General features: G+C 43.1%; 2 protein-coding genes across 2 annotated transcripts; one reads left to right on the plus strand and one right to left on the minus strand.

The window, feature by feature from the left end:
- Positions 1-1,901: 1,901 nt before the first annotated feature.
- LOC102298223 (isocitrate dehydrogenase [NAD] subunit alpha, mitochondrial) lies at positions 1,902-10,574 on the minus strand. Its single transcript, XM_042223849.1, has 11 exons — positions 10,449-10,574; positions 9,256-9,321; positions 8,993-9,076; positions 8,290-8,404; positions 8,010-8,197; positions 5,450-5,583; positions 4,656-4,758; positions 4,289-4,353; positions 4,121-4,205; positions 3,184-3,336; positions 1,902-2,341 (listed from the first exon to the last, which is right to left on the minus strand). The coding sequence occupies exons 1-11, from the start codon at positions 10,473-10,475 to the stop codon at positions 2,258-2,260; spliced, it is 1,104 nt and encodes a 367-aa protein (XP_042079783.1). The 5' UTR covers positions 10,476-10,574; the 3' UTR covers positions 1,902-2,257.
- Positions 10,575-11,599: 1,025 nt separating this feature from the next.
- On the plus strand, positions 11,600-19,962 carry LOC102314067 (calcium and integrin-binding family member 2). The gene is made up of 6 exons (XM_005929198.3): positions 11,600-11,886; positions 12,158-12,192; positions 14,938-15,049; positions 15,174-15,321; positions 15,940-16,135; positions 17,855-19,962. The coding sequence occupies exons 1-6, from the start codon at positions 11,836-11,838 to the stop codon at positions 17,874-17,876; spliced, it is 564 nt and encodes a 187-aa protein (XP_005929260.1). The 5' UTR covers positions 11,600-11,835; the 3' UTR covers positions 17,877-19,962.
- The last annotated feature ends 1,528 nt before the right edge of the window (positions 19,963-21,490 follow it).

Here is a 21,490-nt window from a genome sequence, read left to right on the forward strand (position 1 = left end):
ATTATTATTATTATTATTATTATTATTTAGTAGTAGTAGTAGTTTGCAAATAGGTGTGTTCAGGGGTTTATGATAGTAAAATAGAGTAATGGTTATTTATTTCTTTATTCTAAATGTAATGAATTAATATAGTAAGTATTTTTGCTATTTAAGTTTTTTTCGTTTGTATCCCTCTGCCTCTTTAAACAATTTGTATGTGCTTTACAACTAAGTAATAAAAATGTTTTTAAGTGTTGACTGTGACATAATTAAATGAGTATAATAATAAAGCAAATCTGCAGTGTGCATTGTACTAACACAAAAACATTTACGATGCGTGTATCAGCTTCATGTGAAAGACTACCCTTGAAATTCAGCGAATATAAAAGTTTATTTTGATCTCTATATTTATGGATTTCTAAAAACAAATTATGAATATTTATGAAAAATATAAAAATATTATATGTGTAAATTGTTTCTTTTTCAGTTTGATATTCATTATTTAATTAATTTTATTCATTATTTACCGTGACTTTATACAGTGGTTTTGAGCTCCTTTTTTAACATAATCTCCAACATGTTTCTGTTATTTGTGTTTTAAATTAAATAACTCACAATTATCTTCATTTTTATATTTTGTTTTCAAAAGTTTAGATTTCATTTCGATCACTGCTGCTCTGCAGGTAAAAACAAATAATATTTTGAAAGTAAAACTGCTCTTTTTCCCGTTTGTATGCCGCAATTTGACGCAGCCAGGAAATAGGGGCGGGGTCACATGACGTAATTTGCAGGGAGGGAAAGGGTGATAATTATAAATATTATTTATATTGGTTTCTGTTTAGTTTATTATTATAAACATGAATTATGTGCTTGCTAATGGATCATGATTCCAACGTCTCTGGACTTTCAGACTGACTCCATCACAAGGTTAGGTCTTGTTTCATTTTCATGTTCATGACTTATTTCTGTTCAGTTTCAGTTTCTTCCTGTTGTTGGATTAAAGCTGCTCCACCCACTCTGCAAAAGTCTTGAGCCATCTGGCCCTCCAGTTGATCCACCTACTGTTTCTGATAAAGTCTCATCAGAAACAGTCTCAGTGGAGGGATGGCGATTCATCACAGCTGGATTTTTAGCAGTAACCCTTCTGTCCTTATTTGGGGCCCAGCAACTTTGGTTTAGAGCGATGACAGCAGTATTTTTGGTAGAAATCCAGGGACTGGGATATTAAGACTGTAGAACGTGTACCTAACAAAGTGGTCAGAGTATGGAAAAGAGTGAAGACAGGTTTCTGTTTTTAAATAAACAGTTTCTTGATGCTGCTGCTGATCCTGCCCCCCCTTAAACTGGTATTGTTTAAAAGGTCAATACATAGAGTTATAGCCATTTCTCTTACAATTCATTTAGGTTAATTGGGCAAGGTTATTAAATGATCTCAACTCTGGGTAATAATAATGCTAAAATGTATAATCCCAGTTTGAACGACAAGATGTCGTAATGACTCAACATAGCATTGATTTAATGAGGTCATAACGAGGACATTCTTGTTTGCAGTGATGGCCTGGGGAGAAAGCCTCTTTAGGAAATGAGTGTTGCTAAAAAATAAGAAACATCACATCTGGAACATTTCAACACACCCACCGGTGAAACAGTGCCCTCTGGTGGTGAAGGTTTTAGCCCAATTGAGAGTAATTACAAAAAGCACCTTTATTGAAGTTAAGTAGAACCTCTCTCTGGTGCTGCCATATTTCCTGATGGTTTGCTCAGTGTTCCACTCTGACTTTAACAGGATACGCTAAACTGTTTCTGAATAATTTCAAATAAAAACAAGTGTTAAGAGCAGATGCTAAACTTGAAGCATTAAAGCTGCATGTTTGAGTCCAAGTGTCTGAGGTGCAAAAGAAAAACAAAACAGAGGAGAGACCTTTCTTTGTAGAATTTTTATATATCCGGGTGAGTAGGAGTGAATAAAGCAGTAACAGGAAGTGGAAAAAATAAATAAGAGGACCTTTTACCCGCAGTACTACTGTTACAAAAATACGATAAAGAATATGCGAATGGAACGAAGCACTGATACCATCATTCATCTGATATTACAGTAAGAAACGCTCATCTCATGCTTCTTGGTGAAACTTGTGCGTTACGCTTGCTGTGAATGTTAAGGATGTTGCTGCAGAAGCCCCGCCCCTCCACAGCCAGCAGCTCCAGAGAGATATGACGAGTCAGCAGGATAGGCGGGCGGGCGGGGGGAGCCTCCAACAGCGGCCTCTCCCCTGCAGCTTCAGTCCAGATCCTGGACACGACGGCAGATCTCAGCTGTGAACTCAGAGCACTTTGCACTTCCTCCCAGGTCCTTCGTCAGAACCTGAAACACAAACACATCAGTGAGCAGCAGCTCTTATTTCACAGGAATCTGCTGCAACCAGCAGGTGGTGCTGCTGACAGCCAGCCTGGACTAAAGTGCAGACCCATCCACAGCCACTGGGTGGTGCTCAAACTGACTTCTGTTGAATAAGCCTCCTAAGGCGTAACAATGTATCAACTGTCATCTCAGAAGAGCTCAACAGGAAGTATCCAGCAGCCTCCACTCAGATTAAAAGCAGCCCTGTCAGCAGAGTGTCATGTTTCCCGTCTGCTTCGCTCCAAGATACAGGAGTGTGACAAACCATTAGAAAAAAAGATCATACAAAGTGTGATTTTAAGGAGGTCGTCCTCCAGAATGCACAACTGAAAGTGTAAGATTTTTCCCTGGCGGTCCTGGAGTAACTGCAGCTTCTCTCTGAGAGCATTTCAGGTGTCCTCAATATCATTCCAGCTGTTATTAATGACATTAGCAGAGGTTCTCAGACTCCACTAGAGTGGCTTTGGATGATTCACAATTGAAAATAATCCTATTTATTCTGGGCGTCGATGAAACCAACCAGATCGCCTGATACAGGCCGTTTAAGCTTCTCTGCTTTCTCTCGAGCTTTTCAGGCCACCTTGCTCGTGATTGGCTGCCCTTCATAAATAGAAGGTAGGTGGGTGGGGCTGCTAAGACACTGCCCTTTCTTTGTCATCATCCAAAACCAAGAGTAAAAATTCAGTGTTTGGATCAGTCGGAGCTTTTGGCACAACGAGTTACAGACACGCTGCTTTCATTGTTTGAAACTTCGACTTAAAGGAACAAAAATACTGGAGCCCTCCAAGGAGAGACTTCAGCCTCACCTTCTTGTCTCTGATGGTGTCAAAACAGGCCGTCTGGATCTTGTCGGCATGGTCATGCAGACCCATGTGACGCAGCATCATGACAGCACTCAGTAACAGGGCAGTGGGGTTCGCCAGGTCCATGCCGGCGATGTCAGGGGCGGTGCCGTGGACCTGCAGCACAAACACTCATTTTAATTTGTCAGCAAAACAACAATAAATCTGCAGGTCTCCTGATTACAGACGTTTGGTCACAGGATTACAGGACTGGTTAACACTCAGATAATTACACTGTAAAGCTGCCTGTTACAAGTTCAATCCCAGCATTCAGTTTTGTGGGAAATATCTTTTAAAGAGTTTTACTGATGGGATTTTTCTGTGTACCAGGTCGAGGTGGAGCTCAACATTACTTCACCCCAGGGCTCGACCGGAGCAGCTCTGCATAATTCACAGTTCAGATTAAATCCTTATTCATCCCTTTACTGACATTTTCAGTAGCTCCTGTCTCTTTAAGGACACGACTGCAGCTGCTTGTGTGTGTCCACAGTAAGGTTACAACTCGGGCAACTGCACAGACTCTCAAACTCATTCCCAAATGACCACAGTGACATCTCTGGGGTGAGAGCCCCCTCCCTAAATTTCTACTTCTACCAGCAGTAAATGAATCCCTGGGAATGGAGCTTTTGTTCCCAGGGAGTCATTTACCTCATTGGTTGAAAGACTAAGAACACCTGACATCATATAACAAATTACAGAAGATCAGAAAAGAATATTTAATCTTTTTAAAGCATCTGCTTTTAAAGATTGTACATGCTTTTTGTGCAGAACAACAAGCAAGTGCAGTAAAACTACAGCACGAAGAGTAAAGTACTCAGTGTATGAAGCACAATAAAAGCAGATGAAGTATCATAACTCAGATGAAGCTGCACGGCACTAAAAAAGACAACGCCATACAAACCGATTCGAATATGGCGACTCCGTTGGCGCCGATGTTCCCGCTGGGAGTGACGCCGAGGCCTCCGATCAGACCAGCGCACAGATCACTGAAACACAGTCACATGACCTCAGCACTTCCAATCACAGCCTCTGATTGGCACACAGGTTTCAGAGCGAATAATTCACTGACCTCAGGATGTCTCCGTACAGGTTGGGCATCACCAGGACGTCAAACTGGGTTGGATCCTGGACCATCTGGAAAACACAAGCATCGGGACATGTCAGGAAAGCACGGAAGAGGATAAGGGCCACTGGAAACAAAACTAAACAAAAAGTGGGCACATCTTTCTTTCTTTTCCAGAATTCTGACTTTTTTCTCAGAATCCTGGAAAAGCAATACTACTGAATACTGAAATTAACCCCCACGTCCATCCAGCTCTGAACACACTCATTAAACATAATTATTTCACTGTCTGGATTAATGAGGTAAACACATTAAATGCAGACTGTGAAACAGCTGCAGAACATCTGGCTGCTGAACTGTTTGGCGGACTCACATTGAGGCACACTGTGTCGAGGTACATCTCGGTAAACTTGATGTCTTTGTAGTTTTCAGCCACCTCGCGGCACTTTCTCAGAAAGAGACCGTCTGACATCCGCCTGCAAACAGAGTCGGAGTTACACAACAGCAACACAACATCTGCACTGCGGGGGAACACGACGCCTGACAGAGACAGAGTGTGTGAGTGACAAAACATGGGTGACATTTTATTTAAAGGAAACATAAATAATAACCCCCAAACTGTTTGACCTAATTCGATTAAATAAGTCCTCTAATCACTCCTCTCCCTCAGACGTGCAAGCTAAGGTGGAGCGATTACTTGGATTTTGGCTTTCAACAACTATTCTTTGTTCATTTACTTCCACTCTCCTTCTTTCTGTATGTTATCTCTAATCGACCCCTTTCCTTTACAGAGGTGCACTTGTGCCCCGTCCTAAAAGCTGAAACTCAGTAACCTGTGGACTATCAACAGGTGGTAACCCTCGCTGGAGGCAGGCCGCCCACTGTCCATGTGAGATGGACTTTGGGTTTGGTCCATCTCCCAAGGGCCTCCGACTGGATGAATCTACCTCACCTCCATTTCTTTCCTGCTAATAAAGTGCTTTTGTTGGCAGTTACTGATGATTAGGAAGTCAAACCTTACACTGGTGAATAAATGAGTTGCCTGATCAGTTTTCTGAATTTGTTCTTCCTCCTGCGTCGGATGACGACAACGCCGCAGCCTCGGCACACGAGGACTAAACATTACGGTCTCACTGACTGACACACAGGGCGATGGGCTGCACTCACATGATGTTGGCTTTGTGGACGGCGGTCACGCTCGTTCTTTTGTTGTTCCTGGCGTACTCGAAGGCGTACTCAGCGATGCGTCTGCTAGCGTTCTCGGTGATCAGTTTGATGCTCTGAACAACACCGTCGACGATCTACGGCAACAAAAAGATAAGAAACGCACTGAAGTTACTCACACCTGGACAGAACACAATCGAATCAACAATCAAACTGTGGAGGGACGCAAGAGACTGCACCTATTACCAGAAACACAGAAGGAAAAGACGGATGTGGCTGAATACACATCTGGCAAACTAGTGGAAATCAGTGGAAAACGGGGTAATTCTAATAGTGGATCCTCCTGCCTCCACACACATGCACGCAACAGGAAGCGTGTCTGCTGCGTTAGCCAATAGGTAACGGAGCAAAAAATAGAAGGTTACAGCTGGTTCGATCAATTTAAACGCTGTGTTTTAAAACAGGAAGTCGAGGAGACCCTGCAATTCAGGCAGAGGAAAATTAGTGTAACAGACCCTCCTGCAGCCTGTAACTGCAGCCTGTGCTGCTTCAACCTTTGTGCTCAGTCAAGGTTTCGGTGCCGTGCCGGTGCAGAAAAAGCTTCTCCACAGCTTTTCTGTGGAAATACATGGAACAGTTTCCAGATTAGGAAACGAGAGGTATGTGACGCACACAGGGAGGGGAGGCCTAATCTTTCAAAGATATAAAAGCATCGTTTTGGGGACATAATTAATCAGATATATACAAGGGGAGGTTTCAGACCTCTAGGACACTAGCAAACATCTTTTCCATGAGATTCGAGGTCTTTACCAAGTTAAACTTGTTCTCAAATAAGGTTTGACCTTACAGAGTTTCAGTTATTAGTCCATCCTGAGGTCAGCTGTGGGTAAAAGTTGAGACAAGGAGGAGGGGCGACACGAATCACCAGATGGAGAACAGGTGGAGGTTCACAGGGGATGGATGTGAGACTTTACACACACACACGTTCACTGCCAGCTGGAAGATCTGCTCGGATGCCTCGTTCTTTGAACACAGACATCAGCGTTCATGCTAACAGGTTCTCCCTGCTGCTGGGCTTCGTGCTAACACCGTCTCCAGATCTGAGCTGACAGTGTGAATGCAGACGGATCCACGTCGGGAATGTGTGGGTGAACAGGTGAGCTTCAGGAAGCTGGCAGTGGTTCTGCCGTATTCACAAAACATCCAGAAGCACCAAGAAGATTTAAAGGACCATTCCGCTTTATTTCAGCCTGCTGTGCTTTCCATTCACGTGTCTGTGGTGTGTCTATGCCCAAATGTCTACAAAGATGAAGGAGAGCAGAACAGGCTGAAACGAAGCAGAAATATTTGAAGGTTCAGAGGATTGTGCTTTAAACTTGAGTTGATAACAAATATCAAAGGATCTAATCAGCATAAGAAACTAACTGTCCAATCAGGAGTCCAGAGAATTAAAGACCTGGATCCACAGTCTGAATAAGGGAGCTGCTCAGTGCAGAATGATAGTTAGCATGCTCATCATGTCTGCAGCACAGTGAGCAGAATGTGAAACAGTCTCAGGTCCTTAGTTTGTGTCTTTGGGATGAAAGTGAATCTATCAGAGGTGGAACGAGGTGCTCTGTGAATACGACTCTGGCACCGCTTCCTCCTTCTTACCAGGAGAGACGAACAGGAGCAGAGCGTCCTGCCTGCAGCTGCTAGCTGACCTGCAGGGAACAGGTGAGGAGGCAGGTAGACCAACCAGTCAACACAGATAACAACACCTGCTAACAGCTTCCAGCAGCATCCTGACTCACACGCTAAAGAACTGGACAACAGTCACTGTGACAGATTCCTGCACACATTTGCTCATTGGTGATTATTTTTGTTTGAATACAGAAAAAAACCCTGACAGGCTGAAGGACAAAAGGATGCCATGCAGCTCCGAAATGAACAGGTGTGGATAATCCTGGCAGGGTGCACAGCCTTAATAAGTGTAAACTTGCTAGCTGTTGATGAACAGTGGTGGATGTTCACCTTAAAAACGGCCAAAGCTTCTAATAATGAGCTTAGTGTACCTACAGTAACCCCCGTGATCCAAAAGACCTCACACAGTTTTTTCTACTCCTGGCTCTGAATGATGTCAGCAACAGAGGAAATCCCTAATATGGTTATCTGAGGCAAAGAAGCCCCACCCACCTGTTGTTCAAACACTGTTTTTGAGGGGCAACCAATCGGAAGGAAGCTGACTTACAAGGGGAGGAGCTAAAACAGCTTGTTTCATGAACCACAGCAGCAGCAAGGCCCACTGTGTAGAATAAGTGAGGCTTATTTTGAAATGTGAATCATGCAAAGCTGCTCTGGCACAGTCCACAAATAAAAACAGAACAAAATGAAGCACTTTAAACAAATGCACTACCAAACGTTTCACATACTGTGTCAGAAAATTAAGCAGAACTCCTCTCTGTCTGCAGTTTGTGCATCGCCTGTGACGGCTGCTTTCACACAGCTGTCAGGATTACTCAGGACAGCCCGCTGTAACCCTCTCAGCTTGGAGCTGTCGCACACTCGGCCTCCGTTCACTCACCATGTGTTCGATGCCGCTGTACTCGCCCTCCGTGTTCTCCCGGATGGTGACCAGGTTGACATCGGTGTACGGAGTCTTGTAGCCCTCGATGGAGACGCAGGGCCTCACGTTTGCGTAAAGGTCAAAGGTCTTCCTGAGCAGCAGGTTCATGGAGGGGTGACCTGCAGCGATGGGTGTCTTCAGGGGTCCTGATGGAGAAAAAAAAAAGTAAAAAACAAAAAACACTGACGAGCAGGAATCTTCCAGGAAATCTGTCTAAAGGTAACGGACACGTGCAGACCTTTCAGACCGATCTTGCTCCGGTCCATGGACTCTTTGGCATCAGGAGGGATCATCCATCTGCCGCCAGGTCCCTTTATCGCCGTCACGTTCCTCTCCTCCCACGTGATTGGAGCCTTCAGAGGAAAATTCTATTTAGAAACTGATCCAAAACCAATCAGTGCCTCCCACCTGACCCTCTTAGAATAGCCAGCAGTGCTTTGTATTTATTTATTTCCAGCACGTTGAGCTCACATAACTTTATAAGAAAAGGTGATATCACATGAAATTTTCAGGGCTGAAAACACACTAAAGATTTATCAAAATCCTCTAACGCAGGGGTGTCAAAGTCCAGTCCATATCTGTGACACAGAGGAACAGAAAAGTGCATGGATCCCCTGAAGGTTTGCTCTATATTCTGATCATTTACTCGAGAAAACTTAAATAAAAAGTGTATTTTGGGTAACCCTTGAAGGGTACAAAGAACTAAAGAAGTTACGAGAGATGAAAAATGGTGGAAAAAACCAGGCAAATTAGAACACACCAGCTATCTTCCATGTACTTCGAGGTGCTTATAACTCAGAAAATACCCACAGCATTAAAGTACATTTTTTCATGGCTTTATTAAATATGTTAAAGTTACTGCTCCAAAAATCCGCTGACTCTGAGAGGACTCAGGTGAGATCATTTTCCAGATTTGGCCTCTAAAGTCTGATCAAACTTGCCTTTGCTGCTTCAAAGATCTTCATGACAGCAGCGGAGATCTCTGGACCGATTCCATCACCGGGAATCATGGTGACTGTCTTCACCTGCAGAGACAGAGAGACACAACTCAGACAGCTGGAGCAGATCACAGTCCAGCCGAGATCAAGGTCTCTGCTTTCATGTAAAACATTTCCTGTTATTTATAAATGGATTTTCTGGGAGTTGTGAAGCGAAAAGCATCTCTTTGATTGCATCCCAGGAAGGCAGAGGTGGAGCTACTCACCCCTCTTGAAAAGGAGGCTGAAGCCAGAGCCGGTTTTCTGACCGCCACCCCCACTGCCTGGGTCAGCTGGAAGAGACGACATAAAGGTCAACTCAACACAAAACACACCAAAGCAGCTCAAAAACAACCTGATCATGATGGTTAGTCTGTGTTCAGCTGTTTGAAAACACTTGCTGTTGATGTGTAAAACAAAACTGCAAAGAATCACCTTGATTATTTGCTGCTGAGGCTTGAAACACTCCTAATAATTCATATTATAACATTTAAAAATGACTTGAGGAGCTTATATGTACAAACTTTAAGTTCTAGGGCTAAATTCAAGCATCAGTAACAAATTACAAGAAGGGAGAAAATTATTACCACCACTTCCGCTGTTCTGTTTTGTAGTTCCTTTGTATGCTGATGTTGATTATTTTTGGATAATGTAGTATATCTCTCACATTTTTTACTGCCAATTACATTACGGTGACTTTTTTCAATGCCGAGTTTATCTCAGGAGCCTCACATTATTTGACATCTTTTCCGTCAGTTAAAACGGGACCTGGAATTTAATCATAGTACGAGTTCAAGGTAAATTGCTTTATTTAAAAAGGGAGTCTGGTGTTCGTCTCCACATTAGTTAAAGCAAACATTTCTCAGCAGCCACACCTAGTTTGAGTCTACCAAGAACTAGCTACATGTTGAATTTCATGTATGCCGAAGTTATCAGAGGATATCCACTTTCCGTGAAATGTTTTCAACTAACTTCTACGATCTAATGATTCCATCTAAACTCTAAACTGAGCTTAAATTCGTGCAAATTTAAAGGAGGCTGACGTTGGTTTCTCCGTCACTCTAGTATGGATTTGGGGATCACAGAGAACTAAAGAGCAGAAAGAGCTGGACAGGTCGACGTATTGTCAAGGTAACCAGATTGAGGTTGGCGGAGGGGAATATGTAAAGTCAAAGTTGTATTAGACAGGTGAGACGAGGGTAAACGTCTCCGTCAGCTCCAGAAGCTTCCGTTCACGTGAAGGACGTGGGTTCCTGGCTAAGAGCTAACCAAGGTACATCAGCTCGAAAAACACGCGGAGAGCGCGTAAAGACAGACAAAGTCACAAACACAGGCTTCAGGACACACACACAGCCCCGTTCATCTATAACACACAGAGCTTTGGTGGTCTAAAACCGGGAATAAACACGGTGCTTCTTACCAGTGACCTCCACGCGTTGCCTGCCATTCTGCTCAGGAAGAGCTCTCCGAGATCGTCTCTGGAGGTGATGACTCACTCCGAGCTGCTGCCGAAAACCAGCCTGGACAGAGACCCTGTGCGAGCAAGATGACTCACTCCGAGAGATCTTTGTGGCTGTACGAGTCATTGACGCCACAGGCTGTTTTTGGCGCCACCTGCTGGACGCTGCACCACCATGAGTATTAGTGCTGCCTTCAGGAGCAATTAGGAAGATCCGAATCTGCACAAACAAGGCAAAAAGGCGCTACTCTCCAGTCATCACCGTGATGAGAACATATTAAAAGTTTGTTCACTTCTCTTTTGTTTTTTTATTTGCTGTAATTAGGCTGTTTTTTTTTAGTGGTTGCCATGTCTATTAATTATATCTTTTTTTGTTCCTCACTTAGTTTTATTTCTTTACTTATTTATTGGACAAAATGTATGTTTGTGTGAAACAAGAGAATTCGATTTATGTCATTTGAAAAATACACCTGTGTACATTACTTACCCCCTGGTGTCTGAGTAGTTTTTTGATTCTGAGGTTTATATTTTGAGAAAGAGCCACTGCTCCTGCTCTACCCAACACTTGATGTCCACTGTCAGAGCTTTAATCTCTAGACCTGCATGTAAAAAAAAAACACACTCAGACTCGTGTGCGTGCACTTTTGTTATTGACTTTACTTTGTTTACTGTGAGCTTAGAATCTGTGGCTCTAAGCTCAGAGCTGTGGCTTAGTGTTCAAATGATGTCTGGGATCTGATGGCACGGAACAGCCAGTCTAACATTCATCTTGAGAAAGAAAATCTGCAAACATAAATATCTGTATTTATTTTAGCATAACTTTATTATTATAAAAGGAAAAGAAACAAACAATACATGAAAAATCAGTTGAAAAAGAAAATGGGTTTTACAACTTTTACGCTGATTCAACCCAAGCTGGAAAGCAGATCGAAGAAATGTGTGGTTGAAATAAAGAAAGATGGATATAAAGTTATAAAAAGTAATTTATTTAACATAAAAATAAACAAAACAAAAAATAAACAAACATTCTGATAAAGTCATCTAACAGATTAATCTAATGATGTAATTCCAGAATTTCTTCCTGCATTTACAGTTCATGGTTTTCCAAGCAGCAGCTGAAAGCAGCACTGTGATGCCTGCACCTCCTCCTCCTGTCCTCTGAGGCGTCACAATCCTGTTTTCCTCCGCGTTGGGACCAGCAGCAGCAGCAGCAGCAGCAGCATCAGGCTCGCAGACTGAGACCCGGATCAGGAGAGTGGATGTCCCGGCTGTGCGCAGACCTGCTGCCGGATGCAAAGCCAGCTCAGAGTGTGATGCAGCTGTGTGATGGGAGGATCCGCCGGCCAGGATGGGCAACAAGCAGACAACCTTCACCGAGGAACAGCTGGAGGCGTATCAGGTGAGGGGGGGCAGGATGGAGGCGGACAGCTGGATGTCCTTCAGAGAGGCGTGAAAGGTGGAGAGGTGTCTGCCTTCATGGCTCAGCAGAACGCAGACCACATCAGATCTGCCTCCTGCTGCTGATTGGCTCTGCATCCTGCTGCACTGGATGATGATGATGATGATGATGGTGGTGGTAGTGGTGAAGATGCTGACTGATGGTGAAAGCAGATCCTCCCTGAGGACTGGCCGCTCTGACTCACTTTCTTCGTCTCTCTGTTTGTTCCCAGGACTGCACCTTCTTCACCCGGAAGGAAATCCTGCGGTGAGTGTGGCGCACGGCGAAAGTCTGCTGGTCTTCTTTTCTTTTTGAATCTACACCTTCATCACTCACTGAGGGAGAGGAACGACTGCAGCTCGGCTATTTTTCCTGCTGTGTATTGTAGGCGCAATGTGTTTACACAATGGTTTTGATGATTGGCTTTACTGTACTGGGATCTACTAAACTCACACTGAACGCAGCGCGCTTGGAGTATATTTTAATAGCTGATTGACTCATTTTAACGAAGCACAAAAGGAAACACTTTATATGCTTCACACACCTGTCCTGCATGGTGATACGACCCTTCAAAGTTTACTCAAAATGCACTTTTTGAAGTTTTCTCCAATAAGTAATTAGAAACAGATCAAACATCCACTGGTGGTATTTCTGTTCCTCTACATCAAAGTGGATGTTACTAATGCTCAGAAAAGGTTACAGGAAGAATTGTACCAAACAAAAACCACATTTTAGCTTCAGATTGTGACACTTAGAGTGGGCTTAAAGTGGATTTGGGTTGCATGCTTTAAACAGAGCTTAAATGAGTTTTTCAGCACTGGAAAGATCTCGTGTAGTCATGACGTTGTGAAGAAACAAAAATGCTGGGAAAAAATTTGTGCAAAATTTCCACCCACACCTATGCACCTCCAGGACCTGCAGCTCCACCTGTTTTCATAGTATGAGGTTAAACTGTTCAGTAGACTGAAGTGAGATTAACTGAGCTGATTTCAAACATCAAAACTGGATTTTTTAACTTATTTTAAGATGACTTGTAACGTAGGCTGATTCACCGTTCCTGTATTTTCTGTCACATGACCCAGAGTTAGACCTTCATATTAAACCTGCACAGTTTAGAAAAATAATGAGTAAACGTATCTAAAGGAAATCCCTGTGAGCCAAACACTCAAACTTCAGATTGCTCTGAATGCTTTGATTCCATCATTTGGTGCCAGTATAGCTTCTTGAAGGGGGTGACCTTCAAGAAACAGTCCCTGGGTGGGATAAATAAAGGTCAAGACTGAAACTCTAGAGGTGGAAATGAGCAGATTGGAGTCGCTCAGACAAACACTTTACAGCTACAGACGGACAGCGTCGGCGTGTTTCAGATTCTCCTTTCTTGTTCCAGCAGCTTTTATCTTAAGGTTGCATCATTTTGTTAGGAAGGCTTTGATCACTGACTGACTGATGGAAACTTGTTGTTTTTCTCTCATCAGTCTGAAATTTGGGATCCTGAATATAAAGTGTTATTAAAGGAACGTATTAGACTCCTGTGTAAACTGCTGACTAGAGCAGGGCGATATGGCCAAAAATATTTATCACGATATATATTTGAAAATTTGCAATAACGATATAACTGACGATATAATTGATGCGAGACAAAATACAACTCCACAACATTACTAGCGCAAAAAGACAACCTTCATTTATTTTCACTTAAACAAGAAGCTGGTTTTTATGTACATTAAAGCTTTATAAAAATGTAACAGTGCAAATGCAAATTCCTTGCTGAAAGTTTAACCAAAAGGCATTTCCAGTAGAAATGGGCTGACATATCCTGAGCATAACCATGTATAATATCCACTGAAGTTAAAAAGAGGTGCTTTGCAACATTAAACTGCAGTGTGCAGTCTAGTATTTTTCGGACCATAAGGTGCACGGGATTATAAGGCACATTAAGCGAAACAAAGCAGTCAGATAAATCAAACTTTATTAACTCATTCTTCTTGCTTCCTCCACTTCTGTACCATTGATTCATTAATGTTGAATTCTCTGCAGCTGCTCTATTCCCATGTTGTTGCAGTATATTAATGACTAACCTCGTATTGTGGATGGATTATCTCAGTTGTTCTCCTGACTGAAGTTTGGTCCGTTTACAGCATCCTGCCATGCGATTGCATTTGTCCTAACCATCGGAACCTCTCGTTAACTTTTATAAGTGGAAAAGTGTTAGTGTTCGTCCTCCAGCTTCACTGTTTATGTTATGCTAACATAGCTGTGTCGCTAGCGATCACGTAGCACATCATTATATACCAGCTAGCCCAACTTCAGTAACCCTACAAACGTCACTGCTGTTTAGTTTTCTGTCTTCATTTATGTTGGAAGTGATAGCAGAGCTGTACGTTTGATTTTTTTCAGAAATCTCTCAGTCAGAACATGCTATATCATGCTTAGGTAACTAGCGAAACTAGCGAGCTAACTTCCGCTAGCTTCCTGCTAACTTCTAACTCCGTTAAATGTAATAACTTTTGTTTTCATGGATGCCTGGAAGTTAAACTTTATAGTTACACCTGGTATAAGCAGCAATGCTGATCGTTTTATTAAAGATGAAAGAATTTAGACAGTTTTTAACTCTCAGTGATGCTGCAGTGTTGTTTGACCTGAAGCATACGAGTTTAGGACCCAGATTACTCCCAGATTTAAGAGCATCTTAGTCCGACAAATACGACAATAACGACGGCCGCTTGCATGTTCTGCAAAAAAATGTGCTTTGTTGTGTATCTGACGGACAAACACCAAACCAGTTCCACATCACTGAAGTTGCACCATTTTTACAAACCAATTCTGGTTCATCTGTTTCACTCAACAATCGGCCATGTGCGTATGAAAACAAAGGCACTGCGCATGCGCGTTTTACTCCCATTCTATCGCGATATTTCATTTTCCTATCGTTGCCTAACATTATACCGGTATTACCGTGAACGGTATAATATGGCCCAGCCCTACTGCTGACTTTGCTCTAATGTGCTGCAGGTTACACGCTCGATATCGTGAGCTGGCGCCACATTTAGTGCCGCTGGACTACACCAACAACCCCGACATCAAAGTCCCGATGACGCTCATCGTCACCATGCCTGAACTGAAGGTACAGTTTGTACAGGTCAAAATTCTGCTGGCTGATGCAAGACTTTAAAACAAATGTGTCTCACATCCCGGTTTTTGTTGGCCGTTATGTTCAACTGTGTGATGTTTTGCGTCTGTGCTGACAGGAAAACCCGTTTAGAGAGAGAATCGTGGAGACGTTCTCCGAGGACGGACAGGGGAACCTGAGCTTCAGCGACTTCATCGATATGTTTTCTGCCCTCTGCGAAGCTTCACCCAGAGAGCTCAAGACCATTTACGCCTTCAAGATATACGGTAACGTGCGCCTTCAGGTGGAGAAGCTCGGGTTGGGTCTGAGATGACACACCTGTGGCAGCAATGTGCCTCGGCGAGTACTCGCTTCAGCCTTATGGTCTCACAGAATAAGTGCTGTTTTCCCGATTTAACCAAAAATAGCATGACTATATAAAAGATTATTTTAATTAATTATTTCAACTTCGTAAGTATATAATTAAGAGAAAATTATTAATTCCTGCAAAATAATTATTATAATTTCTGAAAATATTAAAAGAAAGTAAAATGTTAATATACACAAATCTCTCCTAAATGTAAATAAAATGGCCAAAAATATGTGAATAAAAGAATTATCATTCAAAATAATCAAAAAATTTAAATAATTATTATTAGTCTAAACATTATTCTTCTAAATATTAATTAAATGTCACTAAATTAACATTAAATGTCTAAATAGATTTAAATGGTCTCAAAATAATATATGAAAAATCTAAATAAAGTCTAAAAAAATGTATAATTTACAAAATGATTTCATTATTTGCAGTTATTACTGTTGATTACATGGAGATTATTCGTAGAATAAGTTCAGGTTTTCGTGGCAGCTCAGTACTGAGTCGTCTCGTTGGGGATCTGGTCCAGACTTTAACAGGGACAACTTCATCTGTAAGGAGGACCTGGAGAAGACCCTGAACAAGCTGACCAAAGGGGAGCTGACGCCCGAGGAGGTCACGCTGGTGTGTGACAAAGCCATCGAGGAGGCCGACCTCGACGGAGACAACAAGCTCTCATTCGCCGACTTTGAGAACATGATCTCCAAGGCTCCTGACTTTCTGAGGTACCGTCACCTCTTCGGTTATGTGTTCATTTTTTAAAGTAAGGCAGAGACGTGGCTGCTCCTCTCCCACAAACCTCCACAGTGACAGCGCAAAGTTAGAAAAGTATGTGATTGGTTTTTTAATCCTTAATTTCTGTGTTTGGAATCGGTCCAAAGTGTTTTTTGCTGCTCAGACTGTTGTCTGACTGTTTCTTATATTTCCCCTCCAGGCTGTCATGGGGTGCTGTTGCCAGCTCATCACAATAATGTCACATTACACATCAGCTCTGTGCTCTCTGCTCTTGAAGCAGCATTTTTTGGAGGAAAATATGCTTTAGGGTCAGTTTTCTTCTGTTCTGCCGGCAGTATCACTAAAACACGATGATCTGCAGGGTTATCAACAGTTTTCATCCATCCACCACAAAAGCACACACTATTTTAGCCTTTTAACTCACAGTCAGCCGTACAGACTGTGCTGCGGCTCAGTATGATCCTCCCACTAATGCAGCGGTGTCAAACTTACTAAATGAGTCTTACTGTGCGCTGGAAGATATTTGTAGTTCTTGTTTGATCTGCTGCTCAACACACATCAGTTGTTTCACGATTGAGGCTGAACTGAGGGGCTGCATGAAGGGACAGCATCAAATCAATGAGAAGCTTCACCGTGAAGCTGCCGGCGGGATGTCTCCTGAAAGGACAGAGGATGGTTGTGATCCAGGTCCTGATCCAGGTCCTGATCCAGGTCCTGATCCAGGTCCTGATCCTGGCTGTGAGTGTTTCTCACTCAGGCTGCTGAGTCTTCTGCTGCTCTGCATAAAGCTGCAGAGATAAAACCCACGAGTTTTACTGCTGGCAATCCATCACAGTGTCCCACAGTGAGCACAGAGGAGGGGTGAAGGGAGAGACAAGGGGAAGAAGAGTAGAGTGAGGAGGAGGAGGGTGCATTTATCAAGTCATTGAGTTCAGTCATTAATTTGTCCATCACACTGGACCGCCGCTCAGAGATAATAGCTGGAAACTGGGCTCAAGGGTTGGTGTTACTATGGCAACAGAAGCAGTTAAACTGTAAAAAGAGAAAGCTGGAAAGCCATTATGTTTACTAGCAGGTACATCACCTCCCGCGTCACCCTGGTTACGGTCGGCCAGTTAATCTGACGTCACAAAGCCGAGCAGCTCGACTGTCATAAACGTCGGCATGAACGCGCGTCTGCAAGGTGCGGCGTGCAGATAGCAGCATTTATGCTCGTCCAGTCATTTATGTCCGCTTACAACAGACTCTGCAGCACCTGCTGCGGACCCCCAACTGGCCGGCCCTCCCTGAGCCCGGTTCTGCTAGAGTTTTCTTCTTGTTAAAAGGGACTTTTTCCTTCCCGATGTCACCAAGTACTTGCTCATAGGGGGTCGTCTAATTGTGGAAGTTTTCTCTGTAGCACTGTGGGGTATTTACCCGACATTGTAAAGTAGTTTGAGGCAGCTCAAAGTGAGCATGTTTTCCAGTCGCTCTGCCCTGGAGGTGAATCCTATGAAACATTACATGCAAAGATAATTGTCAGAGTTTTAATTTAAAGAGTAAAAACAGACTCCTGACAGCAACTGAGATGCACCATTACCATCCTGCAGTTGATACAACGAGGCTAAATTTCCCAGTTTCATCCAGTTACAGCCTGAGAGGTTCAAACAGTTAATGATGATTCAGTCAGTCCTAGAAGTCACCCACATCTGCTTGCTTTGTGTCTTCAGCAATTTCCACATACGAATATGAGGCAGCTGAGATCCTGCAGAGGAAAGACGTCTCTCTTCGACCCCGATTCCACCTGAACCTCGGACCCAGCTCGACTCAGTGCCTGTCCTTTCTACTGCCGGCGGGGAGTCTTCTTTCCTGAAAGATCCTGAGACCTGGACTGTCTCGATCACGCAGTCATTCCAGAGGGGATACGGTTACTGCATGAAGCCTCTCTCTGGGATGGATTTTGAACTCAGCTTAGACAGGGCTGACTTTCTTCTCCCCTGTGGACGTTTCCGATTTTCTGAGAAACATCTGTGAGGACGGCGCCGCAGTGGATACAGAACAGGGCTTTTCTGAATTTAGTGCTTTTCAGAAAGGCCTCATCCAAAACTGGATTCTTTTTAAAAGCACATCTTTAAAGGGCAAAACAGTGAGGAGCTATGCAATCTTTCTCCATAAAGTGCATGTTGTAAATTGCTTCTAGCTGGTGAATTTGTACATCTGGTTTAGTGAAGCATTCTGGTGCATAACGACAATCATAGTAAACTGTAGCTCAGTTGATGGAAGGGCTCTCTCTGTCATCTCACCTGTACTCCTGGCTTTGATAAAACTTTTTCCTGCCTCCTACTAACTTGATATGACAGCTTTCACTCTTTCAAGACAAAATATTTTATGGCTAGAATCAAATAAAAGGTTGTTCTGTCACTCGATGCTTCACGAGGCTTCTTGTCTGAGAAAACCGATCCAGGTTCAGGCAAGGGCGCGAGCTGTTCCTCATCCTGCAGCTAAACACATCAGGTCTTAACATTGGTTTGTACCATCAAGTGTCTAGAGGAAGAACAGGAGGAGGTCCAGGAATGCTGTTGGTCTGCAGCTTTGAAGGTCTGAAGGTTTGCTCTGCTACAGGAAGACACTTCAAAGCACCTTTCACTGTAAGCCTTTCTCTTAATGCACAATTTATATGAGAAATGATTTACAATACTGCATAGTTTCACCTAGTAGGACTCTCACTGGGCTGTTGGTTACAGGGAGCACTGTCATGCTGGGGGAGGAGGTGGAGGAGCTGCAGTTTGGATGGGCCGTTCAGTCGTTACACTTTTAGAGCCTGCAGATAACACGCTATCTCAAACTTATCACTTTTGATTTAAATACTCTGCTAATTCACCGAAAGATTCAAACCCCACAAAAATCATTTTATCACAAATCTATTTATAATATAACTTTCCTTCCAGTTCACCCAGCTCAAATGTCTTCAAAAGATTTTTCCCCTAAAATTCTGAACGAGGACTGCAGAAAAGCAGCCAAGAGGAATTATTGGCTGGAATCATTTGCATTATCTGTACCCAGTCATGTCTAACAATAGAGGAATGACTACTCCTGTTCTGACCTCTAGAGACGTGATCCAGTCTACAGATCAGTTAGCGTAGCTGCTAGTGGTCTCCTATTAACTGTGGGGTCAGAGCCAGCTGTAGTGATTCAAGGAATAAGAAATAGATGTGTAAAGACGGAGCTTCAGACATCCGTCTGTACTAAGAGGCCTGGAATTACTGGGAAACTAGAAGGTACAAGATGAGTTCACCTCTCCTTCACAGTACAGTCAGCTGGCTGTGAGTTTGAACTCTGGGTGGTGTGAATAAGCTGAAGCGCCTCCTCCTGCAGCTGCTGTTCAGGTCAGGCTGCAGAGGCACATCCGTCCTGATTATCATGAGCAGCCAACTGTAGTGAAGACACGGCGTTCCTGCTGCTGCAGCACAGCAGCCTTCATCTGCTGGATTACACAACCTCCACCAGGACACACCTGACATTTACAGGTACAGCACACTGCACGCAGGGCAGGATGAGCACCCCGCAAGGCCACCAGTCTGTAATGATCTATGCAGCATATGCTAATCTCAACCAGGATAACAAAAAGATTAAATGTCGATTTTTGCCAAACGAGGTTTCTCTCTCTGCAGTGATGGTGGAGAAACGTGAGGTTAGCATACTGAGTCAGAAGAGTCACAACAACAATAAACAGGAAGTCAGTAATGTTAGTGTGTCAGCAGGTGGAGCTGCAGTAGTAGCACTTTAGTAGCACTCTAATTTGAATCGTTGACTGATGCCCTCAGACTAACAACTAATTTGAACTCAAACACTTAAAAAACAAAACATTAAAAAAGGAAAAGGAACATTTTTGTGGGTAAATTGTCATCATGTTTTTCAATACAACCTGCTGAGACAACATGAATTTATTTCTATTTTATAGCACAGTCCTGTGAAAAGGCACGTTTTAGCAGGACTCTATGCAGTCATGTGTAAAACTAAGCAAACATACTGCTTCCATTGGAATTAAGATGCTGCTAATCAAATGCACTTAGCTGATCATCTATAAATTTGAGCAACTCTATAAAAGCAGAGGTTTTGACATTTTGCCGTTGTGCATTAACACAATCACAAAGGAGTGGACGTCTCAGCAAATTCACACCAAGGTCAGACAACTTAAGACTTCTTTGTTATCAGTATGATTTTTTTTTTCCCTTTTGAAAAACCCGTGAAGGTGTGGCAGGACTGTGGGAGAACAGACGGAGAGCAGGTACCAGGACCTGAGAGCAAAGAACCAACTTGCTCTGAGGTCGCAGTTCTAATCACTGTACTCATCTGAAATCAAACCGAGTCTGTAAGTATACCTCAAAACTAACAGGACACGTGGATTATCACCAGTAAGGTGCTTTTGTTGTCCATGTGGTGTCTATGCTGGAGGTGAAGCAGGTAAAGTCTGCAGACTACACGCTGCCAGACTTTAAATAACCACAGAGGAGAGTGTGTGATATTAGATTGTTGTGTAACTGAAGCTGAGGAACATCGACGTGTTGGCAGGATGAAACAGCAGCTGATGATCAGCAGATAGCAACAACATCGACCTGTTTTCACTGACAGAAACATGAGACCAGTGTTGATCTGAGGTCAGTAGAATTTTAGCAGGAGCTGCGCTTCACATCCAACTCACAATTCATCCACAGAACAAGTCATCCAGCAGTGCTTCTAGTTTTTAGCAATCACGTGTGTGTAATCAGCAGTGAACACATGGAGTTGAATTCATCCTCAGAAAGTGACAAAAATAATTTGCAATAAAATAAAATACTCCACGGATCAACAAGATAATAATATAAAGAAGAAGAAAAATGATGACTAACAGACACCTTCCACACCGTGCTGGCTGTGTTGTGCCGTTTATTGTTTGCAGGTAGCTGTTCTGCTGTGTTACACTGACACCTGGTGGCGAGTGGTGGATTTACTGATAAACGTTTCTGTACTGAAACAGTAAAACGATTAAATAAGCACTGACCGAACTATTAGTGACCGGTGTGGTCGCAAAACCATGTTCGTTCGTTTGTTTTGTCAGATTTTATCCACCGTGCTGATGGACCCGGGAACTAATACGTTTCACAGTTGTGTGTATACAACCTTTACGTCCAAAATCCGGGGGATGTGACGTCAGAGGCGATGCTAGATTTGAGGTTTTAACATGAAACCTATAGACGATTCGTATGTAAATAAACGGATCGTTGTACAGCGAAAAAACCCTCCCCCAACAGCTTACATAAATCATATCAGGGAGGTCATGTCTGCTCGACTTTTAAATAATGAAATTTCCGACGATGTAAGCACGT

This window comes from Haplochromis burtoni, unplaced genomic scaffold (assembly GCF_018398535.1).
Source record: "Haplochromis burtoni strain Fernald_Lab_line unplaced genomic scaffold, NCSU_Asbu1 Contig_121, whole genome shotgun sequence".
In the NCBI taxonomy this organism is placed as follows: Eukaryota; Metazoa; Chordata; class Actinopteri; order Cichliformes; family Cichlidae; genus Haplochromis; species Haplochromis burtoni.

Excerpts from the sequence above, each read along its gene's own strand:
- LOC102298223 (XM_042223849.1), bottom strand. The coding sequence starts at position 10,475 with ATGGCAGGCAACGCGTGGAGGTCACTG. Across the intron at positions 5,584-8,009 it reads ACAGCGGCATCGAACACATG|ATCGTCGACGGTGTTGTTCA; the intron begins GTGAGTGAACGG and ends TTGTTGCCGTAG. Across the intron at positions 3,337-4,120 it reads GAGTCGCCATATTCGAATCG|GTCCACGGCACCGCCCCTGA; the intron begins GTTTGTATGGCG and ends TTTGTGCTGCAG.
- LOC102314067 (XM_005929198.3), top strand. The coding sequence starts at position 11,836 with ATGGGCAACAAGCAGACAACCTTCACCGAGGAACAGCTGGAGGCGTAT. Across the intron at positions 15,050-15,173 it reads TCACCATGCCTGAACTGAAG|GAAAACCCGTTTAGAGAGAG; the intron begins GTACAGTTTGTA and ends CTGTGCTGACAG. Across the intron at positions 16,136-17,854 it reads AAGGCTCCTGACTTTCTGAG|CAATTTCCACATACGAATAT; the intron begins GTACCGTCACCT and ends TTGTGTCTTCAG.